The sequence below is a fragment of the Mytilus galloprovincialis genome, chromosome 2, assembly GCF_965363235.1.
Source record: "Mytilus galloprovincialis chromosome 2, xbMytGall1.hap1.1, whole genome shotgun sequence".
NCBI lineage: Eukaryota > Metazoa > Mollusca > Bivalvia > Mytilida > Mytilidae > Mytilus > Mytilus galloprovincialis.
Window position 1 is genome coordinate 5,514,874 of NC_134839.1, and position 21,029 is coordinate 5,535,902.

Genomic DNA, 21,029 nt, shown 5'->3' on the forward strand with positions numbered 1-21,029 from the left:
CATGAAATTAACAACGTCGTCATAGGTCAGATAGCGATAAACAGATTATCATTGGTCATCTCAACTCGATTGCTTTTCTCACTTTCGCCGTACGGGCTCAAGCGAGAAAACCATTCTCGTTGTAATTATCAATGATTATCTATAAGTAGTGTTAGCAATGTCAAAACAGTGTAAAATTGAAGACCCTGATTTATTATAAACATCTTCTTTATCTGCTGACTTTGATTGTAAATAATGTATTTTGTGCTAAAACAGACTAAAGAAAATTTACAGCGTACTGCCAATAGCAAAAAATCTGACATAAAAGAAGGAACAGTATACAAAACACTCGAAACGATTTTAGAACATTGTCAGCTAATTGAATGGTTCCCGATTTTAATTAGATAAGAATATTTAACTGACGAAATTAAAATTGTTTGGCTGTAAACTTGCAGCTGCACAATGCAAAGTGGCACAATATACGTAGAAATAAATTTTCAAAACAGAATTAAAGATTGAAAGGCATCAAAAACAGAAGAGAAAAGGAGAGAGTGGTGACCAGGTTGGAAGTATAATTAAACATCACGACAACACGGCAACAATGACAATGACTAAAGATTGTTTTTTTTCTGTAATGATTCATCATGAGATCTACACAAAGCAGCTACGTTTTGAAATAGGCAAACATGTACGAAAATTTGCACTCGACTTGCAAAATTAAGATACAGTAATGTTGGCAAAACTAAGCACAAGAGACATGATTTCCCCAAGAAGCAATTTATAATGTCAAGTTCCTGACCAATTTATATAATAGAGCTAGACCACTAAAGGAAATTAGTGATAACAGTTCAGACAACCGTATCCACGGTAATGTACTTGCGGAGCTGGTTGTGAATATAGAAGAATCATGCATATACTCTGATGTCATTTCTGTTTTCAAATAAGCAGACTTAACAAAGGAAGTATTCCTATCTAGAAGAGTGCATTTGACAGATCTAAACAAAACGAGTTCTTGCAGCTATCCCAGACTTGCAGGCCCTAAACAAGGAAGAGACGTGCTTCCCATATTCTGCTATGATGTTGGTGCTGCAATTAAACAGGCATCTAAAAGAAACTACGATGATGAGGCAATAATATTCTTTTAATATTAGTAGTCTAAAGCTGCACAGATAGTGTGAAGCACAAACGACACTGACTATGTCACAGCTTCTCCAGTTTAATTCCTCTATTCGCAGACGGAAAAATGCATCGAAAGTATTCCATTCAACCGAACGAGAACCACCTATATCAATATATTTACGCCTTCTGCTGCATACTGAAACTAGGAAACATGGTTTTATTGATAAAATGTACTGTTTAAGTTTATCATTATCCTATGACAGAATTAGGCTTTATCTACAGCACTTGGCAACTCCATCTGTGAGGCATTCGATAATGAAAATGTGGTGGTTACCCCAACACTTCGGAGTAATGTGTTTACAACTGCAGCCATGGATAATATTGACCATAACCCGAGTTCGACAACCGCTGATAAATCATTGCATGACACTGCCATTTAACTTTTTCAGCAACATCGTGGAAGTAATACATTTGAAGACTATTTCAATGACATTTTACTGCCTTACATACATGATCAGTTATGTTTTGTAAGTCGACTTGAGGTAATTGGGGATGAATACTTCTCGTATTGTTTTGTCTTCTGTACTATTATTTGTCTGTTTGTCTCTTCATTTTTAGCCATGGCGTTGTCAGTTTATATTCCATCTACAAGCTTGACTGTCCCTCTGGTATCTTTCGTCCCTCTTTTGAAAGCTTCAACAAGATATAAAAGAGCCTGAGGTAAAGGTGTGTCCTTCCAGATGCAAGAGTACCAGGAAACTGGGAGGCAGTTCTAAGGGTCAATGTCAATAAAATGAAGCTGTTCACATACTTAGCTGACCAATTGGTTACTTCAGCAAGAGGGTATGATGAACAGAATCAGATGATAACTACGAAAGGAACTGATGTAATATGCAACTATACCAAATCATATAAGTGAATTTTCACCTTGCAAACACGATGGAGCAGATACACGGAAGATTTTGCATGTGTAAGATGCTGTAGAAGAAGCATTACAACGAGTCATATTGCGGACTGTTGATACGGCTGTCCTTGTTATTGCAATTTCTATTTTCCATGATATTGAGGTGAATCAGTTTTGGATTGCTTTTGAAGTTTCAGATGTTTAGCTGTTTATGACATTACCAAAAGTCTTCCACCTTTAAGGTCACGGGACTTTTAGTCTTTCACTCCTTTACAGGTTGTGATCAAGTATCATCATTTGCCTCCAAGGGAAAGAAACTTGCATGGGATACATGGCTATTTTTGGGGGAGATTACACCTGTGTTTGCAACATAATATAGAACAGCATCACCTAATGTTATTTTAAATTCTATGCTATAGATAGAGCAATATGTTATACTGATGTATGATAATCAAGTGAATTAGGTACGAAGGTGAAAGATGCACGAAATGATCTATTCACTAGGAAAGAAAAGGCAATAGATAGCATTTCTTCATCACTATCCGCTTTACTAGAACACACAAAACGAGCTGTTTAGAGGTCAAGCTTTTGCTTGGGGAAATGTATATAACCAAGCAGGTTCACCGAGTGAATTGGGATGACAGAAAGGCAAAATGCAGATGTTGGTGCCCTATTGGACATACTTGCAACAAGCTTCAGTCTGTTGTAATTAGCTGATAGAGTGGGGCTGTACAATTTATTATGGATTACGTGGATGTTGTAAATGTGTGAAGGCCACACTGTTATGTATCATTACTTTGTAAATGTGGTGGGGAATGTAACAGAGACAAGATGACCAATCAATAAGTGATATAATTTGACAACTAAAGAAGTGTAAACACTTTTGAGTAGAAATGTGTTTGAAGTAAAATTTGATAGAAAATAAAAGTTGAAATTTTAAGCAAAGTTTTTGTTTTGTCCATTTCACTTGTTTTGGCGGCCATTTTTAAAATGTCCGTCATTGTGAAAATTATTGAAAAGTTCAAAATTTTGATAGAACTTATCAGAAATGATTCTTTCTGTTGTATTTACATTAAAAAGATTTAGATTCAAATTCTTTTGCTTTTTTTTTTACAAATTAGTGAAATTTATAGCACTTGTCCGCCATCTTGAAAAATTCCGCCATTTTGAATTTTTCAGAGTGGGTCCATAGCCTGAATTGACCACAATATACTTGTTTACCCTTGTGCAAAATTACATGCTTTTATCATCAAACCCACAATTCTTTAGAAAATATGCACGAATCAGCAGGACTACTATGCAAATACGTGCTCTTTAAACATGTTCATGATTCATCATTTAAATTGCATTTAATAGCAAGATACCTAGACTATTTAAAAGTTTTAGCATAACTGAATAGAATACACATTTATTTAAATCTACTTTTAATGACATAATAGAATATTAACTGGCCGTCATAGACAATGTCATTCAACTTTTGGTGTTTTTCACTTGTTCGATTGATTGATAGAGTTCGATTTTGTCAGTTTTAATGGATATCTCTTTTTTAATTTGCCTTACATATAAAAAGGAAGATGTGGTATGATTGCCAATGAGACAACTATCCACAAAAGACCAAATGACACAGACTATAGGTCACCGTACGGCCTTCAACAATGAGCAAAGCCCATACCGCATAGTCAGCTATAAAAGGCCCCTATAAGACAATGTAAAACAATTCAAACGAGAAAACTAACGGCCTTATTTATGTAAAAAAAAAGATGAACGAAAAACAAATATGTAACACATAAACAAACGACAACTACTGAATTACAGGCTCCTGACTTGGGACAGGCACATACATAAATAATGTGGCGGGATTAAACATGTTAGCGGGATCCCAACCCTCCCCTTAACCTGGGACAGTGGTATAACAGTACAACATAAGAACGAACTATAAAAATCCGTTGAAAAAGGCTTAACTCATCAGATGGACAAACAATACAAGTGGACGTGGCCAGGTACTTATACATCCCGACACAAAAAGAAACAACGAACAGACCCGAGAGTACTCGCAGTTATCTGACAGGTAGTTCAAAGCCACTAACAACTAATAAAAAAATCATGCATCTAAGACTAAAATATCAATCCGTACACATCCAACATCCGATGGATTTAGTGTAAAGACGTCATAAACAGCCAAAGAAAAACATGACTTTGTGCAATGCCAAGTTACAGGTATCGACAGATTGTAGATCCATGTATATGTTTATGTATATAACATACTAGTAATATTTAGTTGGCTTTTAATTTACTGATAACAAGATCAATATTTATACTAATAAAAACAATATTCAATGATTTTATTACAGTAATGAATATGTAACCTTTTAGAATAAGTCTATTCAAAGGAGCGACAAGTTTACATAGATCATTTCTAAATTTCCGGGCACAGTTAACAACATTTCCGTAAAAATGAGGATGTGCTATCCCGTTTGAAGTAAGTTTTCTACAGGTACAACCAAACTTCAAAACCTAATCTTTATATCTAAGGAAAAATTTAGTTAAGGTTTTAAGCAATTTATGGTAACGATATCCATGGTTAAATAATTTACCAGTAATACATAGGTTGCATTCGTTAAAATCTAAAACGTCACAACAGACACGGGCATAGCGAACAAGTTATGAAATATAATCACAGTAAGATGGTGCCAATGGAACATCACCATCTAAAAATGGAAAATTAACACTAGGGAACGAAAAATCGTCTCTTTTGTCGTAAGTTTTAGTGTGGAGTTTCCCGTTGAAAACCGAAATATCTAAATCCAGGAAAGGACAGTTATTACCGAATAAATTTGATTTATTTAAGGTAAATTCCTTAGGGTAAATTTCAGCAGTATTTTGAGAAAATTCTTGATTATTTAACGAAATCAAGATGACGGTAAGTGTTGAATTTATCAATTAAATGCAATTTCGACGGGTCTTTACTGAGTTTAGTCATAAACTGTGAGTTCAGTATTTCATTACTCTTTTTTTGTTTTGTATAATTCACCGTCGAGCTAAATATATAACTGTGATCGGATGAAGTTACTGTTATGGTCCTAGATATTTTCTCTGAAATCTTATTCCATGTACGCCTAATGTAGACTTCGTGTGGATTCTAAACTTCGAAGTAAAATAAAGAGATCTAGAAGTCGAACAGTGGTGTAACAGTACAACATAAGAACAAAAACAACCAATATTGGTTCTAAGGGATTTACTCAGCTGATCTATACAAATAAAAAAAACATTTCACTAAAAACAACCCGGACGTGGCAGGGTATTTATATATCCCTTTGCGAACGTAAAGAATTTGTTTTTTCAGAACTTTTTTTAACTTTGGATCTTCAATGCTCTTCAACTTTGTACTTGTTTGGCTTATTAATATTTTGATATGAGCGTCACTGATGAGTCTTATGGAGACGAAACGCGCGTCTGGCGTACTAAATTATAATCCTGGTACCTTTGATAACTATTTACACCACTGGGTCAATGCCACTGCTGGAGGACGTTTCGTCCCCGAGGGTATCACCAGCCCAGTAGTCAACACTTCGGTGTTGACATGAATATCAATAATGTGGTCATTTTTATAAATTTCCTGTTTACAAAACTTTGAATTCTTCGAAAAACTAAAAGTTTTCTTATCCCAGGCATAGATAACCTTAGCCGTATTTGGCACATTTTTTTTTAACTTTGGATCCTCGATGCTCTTCAACTTTGTACTTGTTTGGCTTTATAAATATTTTGATATGGCTGTCACTGGTGAGTCTTATGTAGACGAAACGCGCGTCTGGTGTACTAAATAATAATCTTGGTACCTTTGATAACTATATTCAGTAAAGTCATATTTAGAACAATTTTGTATAAATTTACTATCGACATCTTAAAAATGATAATCAATAAAATGGCTAATAGTCATCATAAAGCATTTGTCTTCAATTATGTAAGCAACTAAATTAATACTTAAAATATTTCTGATTTGTTTTCTAGTTTGAACTATAGATTTCCCTCATGGAATCAACGCTTTCGACAATAAAATTGAAGAGGCGCACGTTTTTTTTTTTAAATGATAGATTACATTTCCCATGAATATGTTTTGAAATTATAATATTGAAGACCAGACAAATGTTTCCCTTCCGGAAAAGTCTATATAAAGGTTTGTTTAATTTTTTAAGTGTATCTTTTCGCAATGTTCAAGTTTTGTTTCAGTATACAATTGTCTTGCTTCTGCTTTAATCATGTTTATATTGCTTTCAGCGGCGAAATGAATATATATATTTTTAGTTCAAACAATTATAATATACATTTTCGTTATTCATCATGATCAAAATCAATGAATATAAAATCAATTTTTTTGACAGATATTCTTTTAAACTAATCTTAACATATTGAATTTTGCGTAGAAAACATTGGCATTCTTTTTATCTCAAAAAGGTCTGTCAATATTACTTTCATTCAGTACCTGCAATGCATAATATAGAAAAGCTGTAACTAAAGAATCGGACCGTTTTCCTTAACATTGTTCTATTGTATTTAAGTTATTACAAAGTCAGGGTTCATTTTTATATGAAACTTTTATAAACTAGTCATCAGTTTTGAGATTGACACACAATTTACCAGTTACCACCATGTGTGAAATAGTCCTTATATGTGAATGGAGGACTAGTATTGTATGCACACTGATAGTTGAACCAAGTTACCCTGAAAAAAGAAAACATGATCTAATAGAAAAAAATGTATTACACTGTGAAAAGTAATACGACGGTTATCTGCCCCTGAAATACATTTGTGCGTAAATTTATGACCATTTAGTGAATTTGATCCAGAATAACTTTACTTTCAGTGCCTTTCTCATTTATTGTTTTTTTATTGGAAGCACTCCGACGTACTTTCATTGGCTTTATCCTTTTTTTTTTTACTTTTAACACACCATCACAGCGCCAAAGAGATTGTTTCTAAAATTGGACTTGTCACCGTTTTTGTTATTGATAAGATACGATTGATAGGATTGAAGGATTGTTTCTGTTTTGGTTTTATGTTGTGTGGAGTATGCATTTGTGTTCATTATTCATGTGTTCCAGCGGTTTGCCTTTTTGTAATCTTCATACTTTAGCAAAAATATTAGTTCTTAAATATGTATTTCAAAACGTCATCATGGGGTGATGTACACCAGACTAGTATTTAGAAGTGAAGTTCTTTTAAAACCAAATGAAGGTTGTTACAAGAGAAGTAGCTTCTTTTTTTGGTAATCGAAAAAAAATATGCACAGAAAGAACTATCGGTAACAAAGTAAAACATTACCAATTTTTTTTCCAAGTTTAAACAAGGGTTACATTATTTGATCATATTTAAAACCTCTGATCGAACTTATATAATACAGTTTATACATGTTATATATATTAGAGAGCATAAGGAACTGAAGAAAGCCATGACTTATTTATTATTTATCACAGTCATGACAAACTAGAGTTATCCTTCTTTTTCTAACTGTAACAACGTAAATACAAACCCGCCATCAGGAGACCAAGATGTAGTGATGAACTTCCCTTTATCAACTCTAAAAATCTTTCCTCGTGGAACCATGTCAGTATAATCAAGTCGGCAATCCTTGAGGGAGTACTGTATACCTAAAGAGAGTTAAGTGGGGTGTAACATAACAAGCGATGCGGTACTTGACTTTCTCGACATAATTAAATTGTAACTGTATCCCTTTTTTAAATCATTTTATCATTATCTACAATAGGTTACACACTTTGAACTCATCATTCCGTAGTTACATTTAACCATAAAAGTGCTTCCAGCTACACAAAGTTCTAAAACTTCATTTTAATTTATTTTGCAGCGTGTGGTGTAATATTTTCATAACGTTTTGTTTATCCAATAAAACGAACATGTTTTGATAAAATTGAAAATGGAAATGGGGAATGTGTCAAAGAGACAACAACCCGACCATAGAAAAGACAACAGCAGAAGGTCACCAACAGGTTTTAATGTAGCGAGAATTTCCCGCACCTGGAGGAGTCCTTCAGGTGACCCCTTAACAAATATATACTATTTCAGTGATAATGAAAGCTATACGAAACTCCAAATTGTACACAAGAAACTAAAATACTGTAAGCCACCCGAGAGCATCCTGTCCTATACTCGGTAGTTTAGTTTAATAACACTTACATACAGTATGTGACTCATGTAGCAACTCTATATTTGTATTAAACTTCCTAGATTACTTGTCAGGTATGGTGTTCGGAATGTTTAATATGTATGTATTGAGCAATCCCTTGTATTCGAGTGTTACTGAGCTAATTTTGTTCCGAACGGCTTTCCATAGTTTTTATGTTTGAACGAGCATCCTCCAACATCTATTGTTTTCATCAGTGTAAATTCATGTGCTTTTTGTATGTGTCTAAGTTCAATAAAGTAAAGATATCTTTCCAATGTTAACAGTTTTTATTTGTTCACTGTTAAAAGTATGTAACATTATAACATCCTAAAACTATATAAATAAACAGTTGCGTTCCAGTGTACTGAATCATAAATCTTTAAATACATATTTGTGGTGTCCGACGTGGTAGGAGATAGCTTACTGTACAAAAGACGGCTAATTAAATATTATTAAACTTCATTATGTTATCCCTTATTCTCACCTAAAGGTTATTTTTGCTTTATTTGTTTTCCAAGGTTTGAACTTGCCGCCAGCTAAACTTTGGGCTATCTGCCATTGCTGAGTGCTCGCGCGTTTATATACTAAATTGTAATTTTCACGTGACATACTAATCCAATGGAAACTTGTCCTTTCCGGGAAGCCGGAACTATAAAAATTTCAGATAATGAAAAACATAATATACATATCATCTTAAGTTGTCCGAACATTGTCCTTATACATAAAATATCAAAACAAAGCTATAGCATCTAAAATATCGATACAGAAGCTTGAAATAAACAATCGGACACCACTGCGCGCGCATTGATTTAGCAGACGATCTGCGTTAGTACATAATTAGTAAATAACATATAACATAGTTCATTTCAACCATCTAAATATTTACAATATATTTGTGTACGGCAGGGTAAACTTATAAAATATCTTATCTCTGGTATTAAAAATACGATATTAGATCAATTGTCCAGGGGACCATGTTTCTGTCCCCACAAAATGGCAGACGACAAAGTCTACGTAAATAAACAATTGCAGTTGAAGTATTTTCCTATGTATATCAGGCATATTAGACGTTTAAATATGAATATTTGGTTACAAGAAATGATCCTTAATACGGGAATTACATGATATGTAACATGAAGAAGGTAAGCCATGAGAAATTAAAGACATTCCCTGCCGTAATACTTGTACAACAAAAAATGTAAACAAATGAAAATTCATTTCACTTCCAGTGTTTTACACATTAAAAATTTGATTAACTTGATTATTACCACCCTAGTACCAACACATGTACACACCTAACTTGTAAAACTATGTTTTAGCTAATGAAATGCCTCCCCCTGTAATTTATTGGCAAACAAAAAAATGTAACTTTGGCCTGTGAAATCCATAAAAATATAGTAAATTAATGCCATATCTTTGATTAAAAAAAAATGTTTTACTTGCTCGTGCGAGCCAAGTTACTATGCGTAAGAACACAACCGTTATGTTTAAAAGAATAATATTTCTGTTTCTGAATTTATTATATCATAACAAGTATTTCCAATGCCTTGCAATACAAACAATACAAGACTAACAAAGGCCAGAGGCACCTGACTTGGGACGGGCGCAAAAATGCGACGGGGTTAAACATGTTTATGAGATCTCAACCCTCCCTCTATACCTCTAGACAATGTAGAAAAGTAAACGCATACCAATAAGCACATTAAAATTCAGTTCAAGATAAGTCCGAGTCTAATTTCAGCAAATGTAACCAAAGAAAATAAACAAAATAATAGTTTGCTTGATAGTAGAAAGAAATTCAGTCTCGAACAAAAATTTATTGTGGTATTTTCAATGCCGAATATCAAAGAAATACTTAACAATAAGTTTAGTATTTTTGACTGATGTGTCTCAAAATAAATTATCTAAGAAATTAGTTATGTGGAAAACGCAATAAAATGTGTTCAGATATTTCAATCAATGTGCATTTACAAACAGGAGCTGTTGGTAATATTTTTTTGTAAAGTGTTCACTCAGACCACTGCTGTAAGTTGTGATTTTAGCGTATTAAGGACAATCTTAGTTTTCTTAAAAAAAATAGTGATATATAATAATGAAGGTATAATTTATGTTATGATCTCGTTCCTAAAATGTACAATAGACGGAAGAAAACAATTATGATAATAATTCATTCGTGCAGGTAAAGGAGGAAAGTCTCCTACCTTATGTGTCCCATGCATATGAGATTGGCCACAGTTGGTATGATAGACAGACTGGAGATCTATAATTATCAATCTAATGAGACAAATTAAGTTTATGATTGTTTTTGCATTACCCTGAGAGTAATCCACTCGGTCTTGTTTTAGAAGAATATGTAGATTAGTTAAATAAACACCTCCAGTAACTTTACGTGCTGACAACAATTTAAAAAAGTTCGGTTGAAACGGGTCTGGGTATCTTAACACTAAATAGTAACGTGGTTTAATCGTGAAATGTTCGCCTTTTTAATGAAAGTGTTTAAAAAGTAAAATCGCAAAAATACTGAACTCCGAGGAAAATTCAAAACGGAAAGTCCCTAGTCAAATGGAAAAATCAAATGCTGTAACGCATCAAACGAATGGATAATAACTGTCATATTCCTGACTTGGTACAGGCATGTTCTTAAGTATAATGGATAAAACCAGGTTTTAAAGATAGCTAAACCTCTTACGTGTATGACAGTCGTATACAGTTCCATTTAATTGACAACGATGTGTGAACAAAACAAACAGACAAAAGGTTTAAGACTATTTGATTTATAATTCACTTTACTAAAAATGATGTTTGATTTATTCAGTCTGATATAAAGAAAATATGACAGACATATATTTGTCTTCTTCAAAGATTGGTTTATTGTTTCAACATCTGCTCTTTCTGACCCACAATTTTTATTTGAGTGATCCCATGCCATTCATATACAGTGTATATACTTACCTGGTTCTCTACAACATTTCATTATTCGTTTCAAACCTAGTAGGAACCATCCACTAAAATAACCATGTTTAGGACACTGGAAAAAACTGCCCACCGGTGAAGCTTTCAAAACAAATGTAAAAAATAAATGCATAACGTTCTGAGCCACAAAGTTAAAAAGACATGTTGAAAAATTAGGAATCTATATATTTACCTAAATTTGAAATCCAAGATGCACTTGATTCATTATATGCTCGTACATTTGTAACATTTCAAAATCGTATTTGCTTTAAGAAAAATCGACGTTTATCAAATTGTAAACACAATATACATAACCAGGATATCTTATATATATATTAATTAGCACTATCATTACTTTGCAAATAGTTAAAGACTGGTGAACAAAGACATTTTCTTTCATTTAATCTTTATTTCAATAATTAAAGTTTCGGATTTTCTGTCTGCACCTTACTATACATTTAAGTTTTCAAGTTGAAATCCTCAATTCATAATGACGGTATTCGTCTAAATCAAATACTTACGAAAGGTTTTGCACTTAACATTTTTACCAGACCCAGGTCCAGGTTTACATGTGAATCGATCTTGATCTGGGAAAAGTTGATCTGGGACAAGGCCATCTGGACACATTTGTATCTTCTTATAAGGTCTTGTCAGGACTCGTATAGTTCCATTTGCACTTTCGACAAAAAGTATTGCCAAAAGTACAAATAATAAACCTTTATTGGCAAAAGAAAGTATCAGTTTTCAAAAACTACGTATTGCGAAAACTTACAAGTTCAGACAAGATTGGCTCATTCTACTGACGAGGCGTCAATAAGTTAGGACCGTGCTATTGCAAGTACATGCTAGAAGTATTCTACCTCTCCAATGTTTGAAGTCAGACATGCTAAATGTTTTTAGTAATAACCATTATAAATTATTTAACACATTGAGTGATTTAATTTCAACCGAAATGTTGAATCTTCGAGGTTTTTGAGTGAAACATACATCATCTTCGTTGATATACACGTATCTAGTATCAAACTGAAATAGTACCAACATATGTACAACATGAGATGTTCTTACGAAAACTGGTGTATACTATTAGTTATCTTGGTGTAATCAGGGGTGTACAGAATTTTACACCGTTGTTGAAAATTCATACACCCTGAGGCGCAGCCGAATGGGTGTATGAATTTTCAACAACGGTGTAAAATTCCGTACACTCCTGATTACACCAAGATAACGAATTTATTTCTTATGAACATTTCCTTAACTCATTTTGAAACCAGGATGTAAAATTGAAAAAATGGTAATGAAAAATTTACAGTGTAACTTTTTTTTCAATGTCTATGTTGCTGCGCATTGTAAAATACTTTTTACTTAATTTTGGGACAAAAATCAGAAAAATTTTGTGTTCTTTGAGTTTTCCGGAAAAAATTTTTTTTTAAATATTTTTTATTTAAAATTTTTTGAATTTTTTTTTTTTTTTTTTTTAATTTTTAACATTTTATTTTGATTATTATTATTATTTATTTTTTTATTTTTTAAAAATTTTTTTTCTTGGCAAAAAAAAATAAAAAATTCTGAAATTTTTGGCAAAATTTTATTAATCCCGGGGTGAACCAGGGTGGGGTGTTATTTACACCGGGGTAATTAACCAATCAGATTGCAGTATTTTTGCTGCATAAGAAATAAAACTAATTATGTTTTTACGTTTTGACCGTACCTGATGGTATTTGCCATAGACAAGGAAATAGGTATACCATTTTTTTTTATATAAATTTAATTTTTATCCCACTACATGTGCTATATTGTAAATTTTACGGACGCCATCACGAGTAGGTTGACCATAATGGAAATACCGTTTCACGGATGATATCGGATATGTTCTTTTTGTCGTTACTACAATTCCCTTTCCTTTTCAAGAATGTGAACAACTGAATTAGACTATTTACCGGATTTGTAATAACATAAGCAACACGACGGGTGCCACATGTGGGACAGGATCTGCTCACCTTGAGAAACACCTGAGATCACCCCAAGTTTTTGGTGGGGTTCGTGATGCTTAGTCTTTAGTTTTCTTTGTTGTGTTTTTTGTACTATTATTTTTAGCCATGGCGTGATCAGTTTATTTTCAATCTATAAGTTTGACTATCCCTCTGGATGTTTGTATGCATACATAGACAAAATATAATCATTAGTTAAGAATACATAATTACAATTGCGTGTGAGCATCATCAAAGACTACAAATAAACTTACTTCAAACGAGTACTAGTTAAAATAGTTTTCTATAAATTTTCTCTGACATTATTCTACTGAATGTCTATGCACAATGCTATATTGTAATATAAAGAATAAAGAGGACAAACATTTATGAGTGTGTAAAGGTGTTTAATGCGTATATATACTTGATATTCAACATATCTTTTTTAAATGCATAAAAGAGAAAATAAAATACAAAAACTATTAAACAAAATTGAAGTCTTAGCAACCCTACCAAAACTTGGTGTGATCTTAGGTGTGTTTTGAAAACGTAGTCATATCCTGCTCAAGAAGTGTGGCACACGTTAGTAATGAAAAAGTAGATTTCATAACAAAAGTGAAATAATATAAACAAAATAGGGACAAATCAAGAAATTCCGGAAAAAAGTAAGAACTAAAAAAAAAACGATACAAGATGCAGTAAGTCAACAAGCTTACACACTATCCTACTATTTATACTTAATTTATAAACAACTAGTTTTTGTCTATTTTTCAAAATATTTTATACAACAGTTGACAATCTTACCTTTCATTTTGAAGAGGATAACTTATCTAGGAATATTTGAATAATGTTTTTGTTTTAATGTATCACATGTATATGTTATGATGTAGTGTATGTCATCATCCTTCAACAAGTCGTAAAGAGGTACTTTGCAGTGAACAAATCATAAAAAGATAATGTAATATGGACATATCCATCACCTGATATGTTGTTGGCTCTAGATAAATATATTGTTCTTATTGTGCAGAAGACCGTATTATTTATAACGGTTTACTTTTACAAATTGTGACTTTATATATAGAATTGTCTCGTTGGCACTCATGTCATATGTTCTTATATCTAGATTACTAGATTAAAAATATGGTTTTGCGTCACAAATGTGGTATCTATAACTTTATACTGTTTAACATATTACGTGCTTTCATGTCCAGAAAATCAATCCCAAATGTAATACAATTTGCACTTAAACGCTCGTTATGGCACTACTTTCCATAAACCTTTTTTTCGCAGTACTTTGAGAAAGGATTGTGCTATGTATCCGTGTATTATGTATTCGTAATAAACTATCACAGGTACCGAGACCAAACCACGGAAGCAAGACGTGCTCCGCGTCCACAAAAAAAAACTAATCAACGATGCTCAAATAAGGAAAATAATCCAAGCATAGCAAGAAGTTAAAGAGCACAGAAGACTTGAAATTCCGACAGGTCCTTCTAAACACAAACAAAGCAATCGTTTACTGAGAAAAAGCACAAACTACTGAATTCTCAACTTTTGTTTACTGGTTGCACCAAAAATCGGTTGACATCTGTGTTGTTACATTTTAATGTTGTGTCGTTGTTCTCCTCAGATATTTAATGCATTTCCCTCAGTTTTAGTTTGTTACCCCGATTTTGTTTTTTGTCCATAGATTTATGAGTTTTGAACAGCGGTATACTACTGTTGCCTGTATTGATTTTTATATTTGCTAATGTTTTGTCTATTTGCCCTTTTGTGTTTCTTTGATTCATAATGACGTGGTTTTTATTTATTTTTATTTTATAAGCATTTAGACAAGTTGCAAGAAGGACAAGGGAAATCTTAATTTAGATTATGCAGAGAATATGCCTAAAATATTAGATTATAGACTATTTTCTGTTGATACTTTCAACGACAAAATTATTTTACACCACTTGTATAACGTCAAACGCACAATTCTACGTTGGAGTTAATGTTAACCTAACCATGTGTCTGTCAGTGTAAGGATTCGGTCCAAGTACTTTAAATCTTTCAATCCTTTATTGGTTGATTTTCAATAGACAGATACAATCGTATAATAAACAAAGCAATGGATTAGGTTGTTTTAAAGAGGCAATGTCAGAGAGCACCAGGCAGGACTTATCAAATAAAAAAAATAAATTTGGTCAAACATATATCTTACTCTTTCAGTATAACATACTGACTGGGAATATATAATTTTTTTAAAATTTTTTTGTGAATTTGACATTTTTTTTAATGAAATGCAATGCAATATAATCGCTCAAACTGCGAATTTTCATTGAAATGTATAGGGAAAAGGCCAGTTTCTATCTTTTTTTTTTTGTTTTCAAAAAAATGCTAAAATACCATGAATACGGAAAATTCAGAAAATTCAGAAAACCCAGTTTCTAACTGTTTTCAATTATTCATTACCAGAGAAAAACAACACTTATGACTAAGCTACCTATATGGAAGTCTAGTACTATTTTGGTGTGAAAACTAATGAACATAAAATTTTTGGTATCTTTTTTTATTTTTTTGCAAAAATAAGGTAAAAAAATGGTAAAATAAGGAAAATTGAGAAAAGCCTGTTTTTAACTGTTTTCAGTTATCCATCACCAGAGGAAAACAACACTTATGACTTAATTACTGATATGGAAGTCTAGTACTATGCTGGTTTAAAAAATTATGAAAATACAATTTTTGGTATCTTCTTTCCTTTTTTTCAAACAATTTAGTAAACAAAAGCAAAAAATAGAGAAAATTGTAAAATTGAGAAAATTATGCCTTGGCAAACCAAAATGGTATTACATGGATTAAGTTGCAAAATACCATAAACTTTTGCATCTTTATTGTATATATCATGTTTAAGTGATATTTTTTTATGAAAAAAAATAAAGAAAAAAAGTTGTCGTATACTCGCCACTTTGTTCATTTGGCTGCCATAGCAACCATAAAATGGACACTATACATTTCCTGTTGGCCTTTATTGTAAAATTTTCACCATGAAAGTACTTAGTTGAAAGATGCAAGAAAATTCTTATTGAATTGGCATGTAGATCATAAGTCAATGCCACAGATACCTACAATACATTTTTTGCTGTATTTTGACCTTTGACCTCAAAGTAAAAAGATGATTTTTGTTTACACTTTTGTGTCTGGAGCATGATCTGTTTGCCCTGTGACAATATCTTTTGATATTTGGCACATATGCACAGCACCTCAAGACAATGTGTTGTGTTCCATGGACCAGCATCCCCAAATTTATCCCAACCTTCCTTTTGGGGTATTGAACCTTCTTACTAAATTTCATAGAAATCCATTCATTTAAACTAACGTTATTGTTCGGAAACCAATGTGTCTTCAGACAACAACGATGACGACATCATACCTTTATACGGTCCCAAAAATTGTTTGCGGACTTATAAAAACTGATTAGATCCTCATTTCTTAACCTAATATATTCTTGACTCCCAACTGGCATGACCATCATGACCATAGATCTTGTCCATTTAAGTTAATTTTTTGGGGGGAAGGGGGGATTTCGAATCATTTTTCCAAGGTCAACTTTAGTTAGAGGACGGACACCACATGAATACATTAGTACATGCACGTATATACTTGATAGTGACAAAATCGACAAATAAGCATACTTTTGGTTTTTGCAAAATCAAATATGATATGCAGAGTGGTTTAGTTCTTTATCGAAGACTGTACCTATTACTAAATACTTTACATTGTATGGTCTCTTAATGGAGAGTTGTCTCATTACAATCATACTACATCTTTTGATTTTTATTTTGTTCCATAGCAGTTTCTTCAAAACCTTTGGAAATAGAAGCACTGTTTATCTTCATCACTTGATTTGTATAAAAGTCAGAATATGAAAGAGAATTATTCCCATAATCACAATGATTATGGTGTAAAGAGAACTGTGATAGGTACATGAAGCCGTAAAAATGGCAATCACATCTGATGATCAAATCTTCTTTGTTAATAAGACGGATAACTTGGCCTGATTAAATGTGACATTACCTTATCTATAGTGGTAAAATAACAATAAGTGTATCCTGTTTATTCAATCAATAAATTTTGATCAAAATTCAAATGCATGTACTGCACAAAACAAAAAATAACATTGATACTTATATTAAAGTTTAATTTGTTTTTGATGCACATATTTCTAAATAGCACAGAAAAAATTAACACAATTATTTTGAAAAATACAACTTTTGATTTTTTTTCCTTTTAACAGATTTGTTTTAATATATATAAATTGATCCCATTTCTGTTACTCTGTAATAATTTGGAATTTATTTTATCAACACATATACATCTTCTTTTAATTCATATAAACCCTTGCTTAACATAAAGGACATATATAAATATTTGCCTATAAACACATCAAACATGATAAATATATCTAAATAGTTTCAGAAAAATTTGAAATATTCTTTCAGGCACCCAGTAATATTTTAAAAGATAAAGATTCATAACCAATAAGTTGATAGTCTTAAAATTGTCCTCTATTAAAATTGTCATTTTCAACATTGAGGTCTCTCAATTACTGAAGTTACTGCCGAAATATTACCAAAAGTCAAACATATGCATAAAAAACTTAAAAGGTATTCAAATGTTCTGTTGGTCACTTTGATGGTCCCAAACTGGTTACATTTTCATGTGTGTTCTTTTAGCTCAGTCACCTGAAAAAAATTAAAGGAATAGTCAAGCTATACATTTATACATCAGTTTTTTGCTTGCAAATGTTTTAAATTAATTATTTTAAATAAGATGAACTTGAATATGTTATATACATGTATTCAAGTACACATATTTAAAGTTTAATATATTTTTTTAGAGGATTTTACATTCAGGACTTCATATACATTTGTAGTGGGAGATTAAAACCCTTCTTGCATATCTGGAGTACATGGTCTCATTAATTTTTGTGTGTGTGTTATCTGTGTTTTAATATTTTCTTAAATTAAGCTGACACTGGTCATCTTATAATGTTTAACAGTTCAATTGTTATGTATTCTTATTCTGATTTGCATTATGTATGTACTGATGTAATGTCTAGTTTTTTATATACTGGATTTGATATAATGAGCTATTTTAAAAAAAATCAGTTTTGTACTAAATGTTAAAAGTTTGAAATCCTTGTATCATGTATAACATATGTCTAGATTTAGTTTCTAAGGACAGCCGTCCCAAAAGATCCCATCTAAATATATAGTTGATTAAGAATCTAAGATTTGATATACAAGTTTTATTTTTTTAAATAAATATATATGCAATAACCATATGTCATAAGGTCATGTAAAATATAGGTACATTGTACATGTTGTATATGTAGCAAACGAAATTACAGAAAATTTAAATTTGACTCTCATAATTTAAAAAGCAACAATTTGCTGCTGCTTTTTAACAAATTAAGCTTACTGTTTACATGTATATCTGACATAAACATATATGACTATCATGATAACTGTAGGATTGTCATTACTTCTATAAATTCTGACTTTGACGGAAAGTTGTATCATTGACACTCATACCACATCCTTATACATGTATCTACATGTATATATACAAATGTATTTATTTGTAGTTGCTTACATGTACATGTACATTCATTTTGGTACATGTACACACATTATGTACATGTACATATTACTGATAAGGATTATAAATAAGGTGATGTCCAGACATGTATGGTCTGTTGTGTATATGGAGGATAGTTGTGCATGTGATTTTCTCATTGGCAATCATCATGATCATATCACATCTTCTTTTTTGTATCTTTTGAGTCTGATAGTTTTTATTTTTTTCTTATTTTATATTATTATCCTATTCAAATAATGTTTGAACATGATGAATAAAATTGTATAAAAATTCCATTCCACACAGATCATACTTTTGCAAATAATAATTTCACATTGTAACTAAAAATATGGGGGAAAGGGGGGATTTATTGAAATTATTGAACAGGCCTCATGATTGTCAGTTGGGAAAACATTGTAATTGGTAAATGACTTCTAGTTTTCAAAATAAAGCAGCACCAAACAACAATGTGTCTAGAAAATTCACCCAATAATTTGATTTTAATTCCATTTAAAAGACATTTTGAAAAATATGTTTAGTAAAATTCATTTAATCTTCTGATTAATACTTTGATCTGGGACTTTTTTTATACTAGAATATTAGTCCCCACTTTGATTGATGCCTTTTTGTATCAATTTATCCCAGAAGTAATTTCAAACTTCCATAATTTAAACTATTACCTGTTCCAACTGGTATAACTGGAAATTTTTTATACACTATAACTATCATCTGCTTCAAAGTGATCCGCCTTTCCAGTTTTTAAGATGCCCAAAATTATGGCATTTAGATTTTTCTTTGCCTTTGGTGTCCATGATATACCATGTATTGTTTTAAGGTGGGAGCAAACTGTTATTATTTCCAGCTGAATCATTAAAATTTACTCACGGATGGCTTTAAATTCCTCATATTCCACATTTCCATCAAATAATACAATAATTTCAGTCTTATAAATAATCCTCATTCCCGTAAAGAATACACCTTATCGCTATTTGTCCGCCATTACTGGATATCACACATGTTCCCGTAAAATTTCGACGTCACAATACAAAATATATGACGCCACAATGGAAAAGTGATTGTTGTATGCGTCAAAATGTTCAATTATGTATAAAAATATACAACAGAAGTTCATTTTACCATCAAAACATTACCAGCAGATATTCTTTTACAACCTTTATCGGTTTTTAAATTGAAGAGCATCACTTTTGGTATGTCTAAACACCAAAAAGTCGAAAATAACTGCTGTTTCCGAACAATTTACTGCATTAGAACATTTACATAGCAACAGATACCAGAGATGTTATTATCATTTCCTGTTGTATTCATGGTCATCTTTTAGAATATATATCACTGTTATAGTGTAGGCTGTTTTTGTTGAGAAATTAATACCCGTATTTCCCTATATAAGCAGTCAAATTTACTGTAAAATCAAATTCATTTTTTATACATAATAACCCAATATGACTTTTGAAAATGTCATTTCCCAACAAAACAAGGTGCATACAATACAAAAACATATTTATCCAAAAAAGGTTGTTGAACAAAATTTCTAAGTTCTACCTGGTTTTCTCAGCTGGCATTGGTGCAAGCCTTTTTGTGTTTGTTTTAATAATGATTAAGATAACGATAATAGATGTTCAACTTTTTGCTTTTTACTGGATAGAAAGTCTTTTATCTATTATAGTTGAAAGTTTTAAAAGCAGTTGATTTAGAACAATGACCAAATCAATTATAAACTATGTGTGTACAGAGACTCGCCACAGACAACACGTCCTAGATAAAGTCGTGGTTATGAATGTTTTCTAGTTTTTAAGAGAAGTTGTATTTTAAACAAATGTAATTTTATCCGTACCCAATATACCCCTATCACTAATTTTGATAACGACTAGACATTGATTTTTAAACTTGTGCAAATTCATTTGATGAAAAAGTACAATTACTAAAATAACTACAAAATTCATACGGAAAGTCCCTTATCAGATGGCAAAATCAAATGATAAAAAACATCAAACGAAAGGACAACAACTGTCATATTCCTGAATTTATTCCTTCGTCATTGTCTGTTATTAGGTAGGTAACGATAATAGAAGTTCAACTTTAATCTTTAGTTAAAAACGAACCTTGTTTGTGTAAAATGAGACTGATCACAGAGTTTATACTAACATGAGTATCACAAAAAGTGCCACATGTAAAGCAGGATTTGCCTTCCCTTCCGTACCCCCTTTTTCCTTCTTTTTTCAGCCATTGTGTTGTTAACTCATATTTGACCTGTGAGTTTGAATATCCCTTTGGTATCTTTTCCTTCTCTTTT

The 21,029-nt window shown here is 31.8% G+C and overlaps 1 protein-coding gene and 1 long non-coding RNA gene across 2 annotated transcripts; both read right to left on the reverse strand.

Annotated features, from left to right (window-relative positions):
• Positions 1–5,835: 5,835 nt before the first annotated feature.
• LOC143062729 (uncharacterized) lies at positions 5,836–13,976 on the reverse strand. The gene is made up of 5 exons (XM_076234497.1): positions 13,904–13,976; positions 11,654–11,848; positions 11,133–11,234; positions 7,530–7,647; positions 5,836–6,721 (listed from the first exon to the last, which is right to left on the reverse strand). The coding sequence occupies exons 1-5, from the start codon at positions 13,908–13,910 to the stop codon at positions 6,634–6,636; spliced, it is 510 nt and encodes a 169-aa protein (XP_076090612.1). The 5' UTR covers positions 13,911–13,976; the 3' UTR covers positions 5,836–6,633.
• A 3,279-nt stretch (positions 13,977–17,255) lies between these two features.
• Positions 17,256–19,866, reverse strand: LOC143062087 (uncharacterized). Its single transcript, XR_012974536.1, has 2 exons — positions 19,399–19,866; positions 17,256–17,820 (listed from the first exon to the last, which is right to left on the reverse strand). It is a non-coding gene; the product is annotated as an uncharacterized LOC143062087 (long non-coding RNA).
• Positions 19,867–21,029: the final 1,163 nt, after the last annotated feature.

Coding starts and splice junctions, on each gene's coding strand:
- LOC143062729 (XM_076234497.1), bottom strand. Junction 11,235..11,653: donor TGTTAAGTGCAAAACCTTTC/GTAAGTATTTGA, acceptor TTGTTTTGAAAG/CTTCACCGGTGGGCAGTTTT. Junction 7,648..11,132: donor GAAATGTTGTAGAGAACCAG/GTAAGTATATAC, acceptor AACTCTCTTTAG/GTATACAGTACTCCCTCAAG.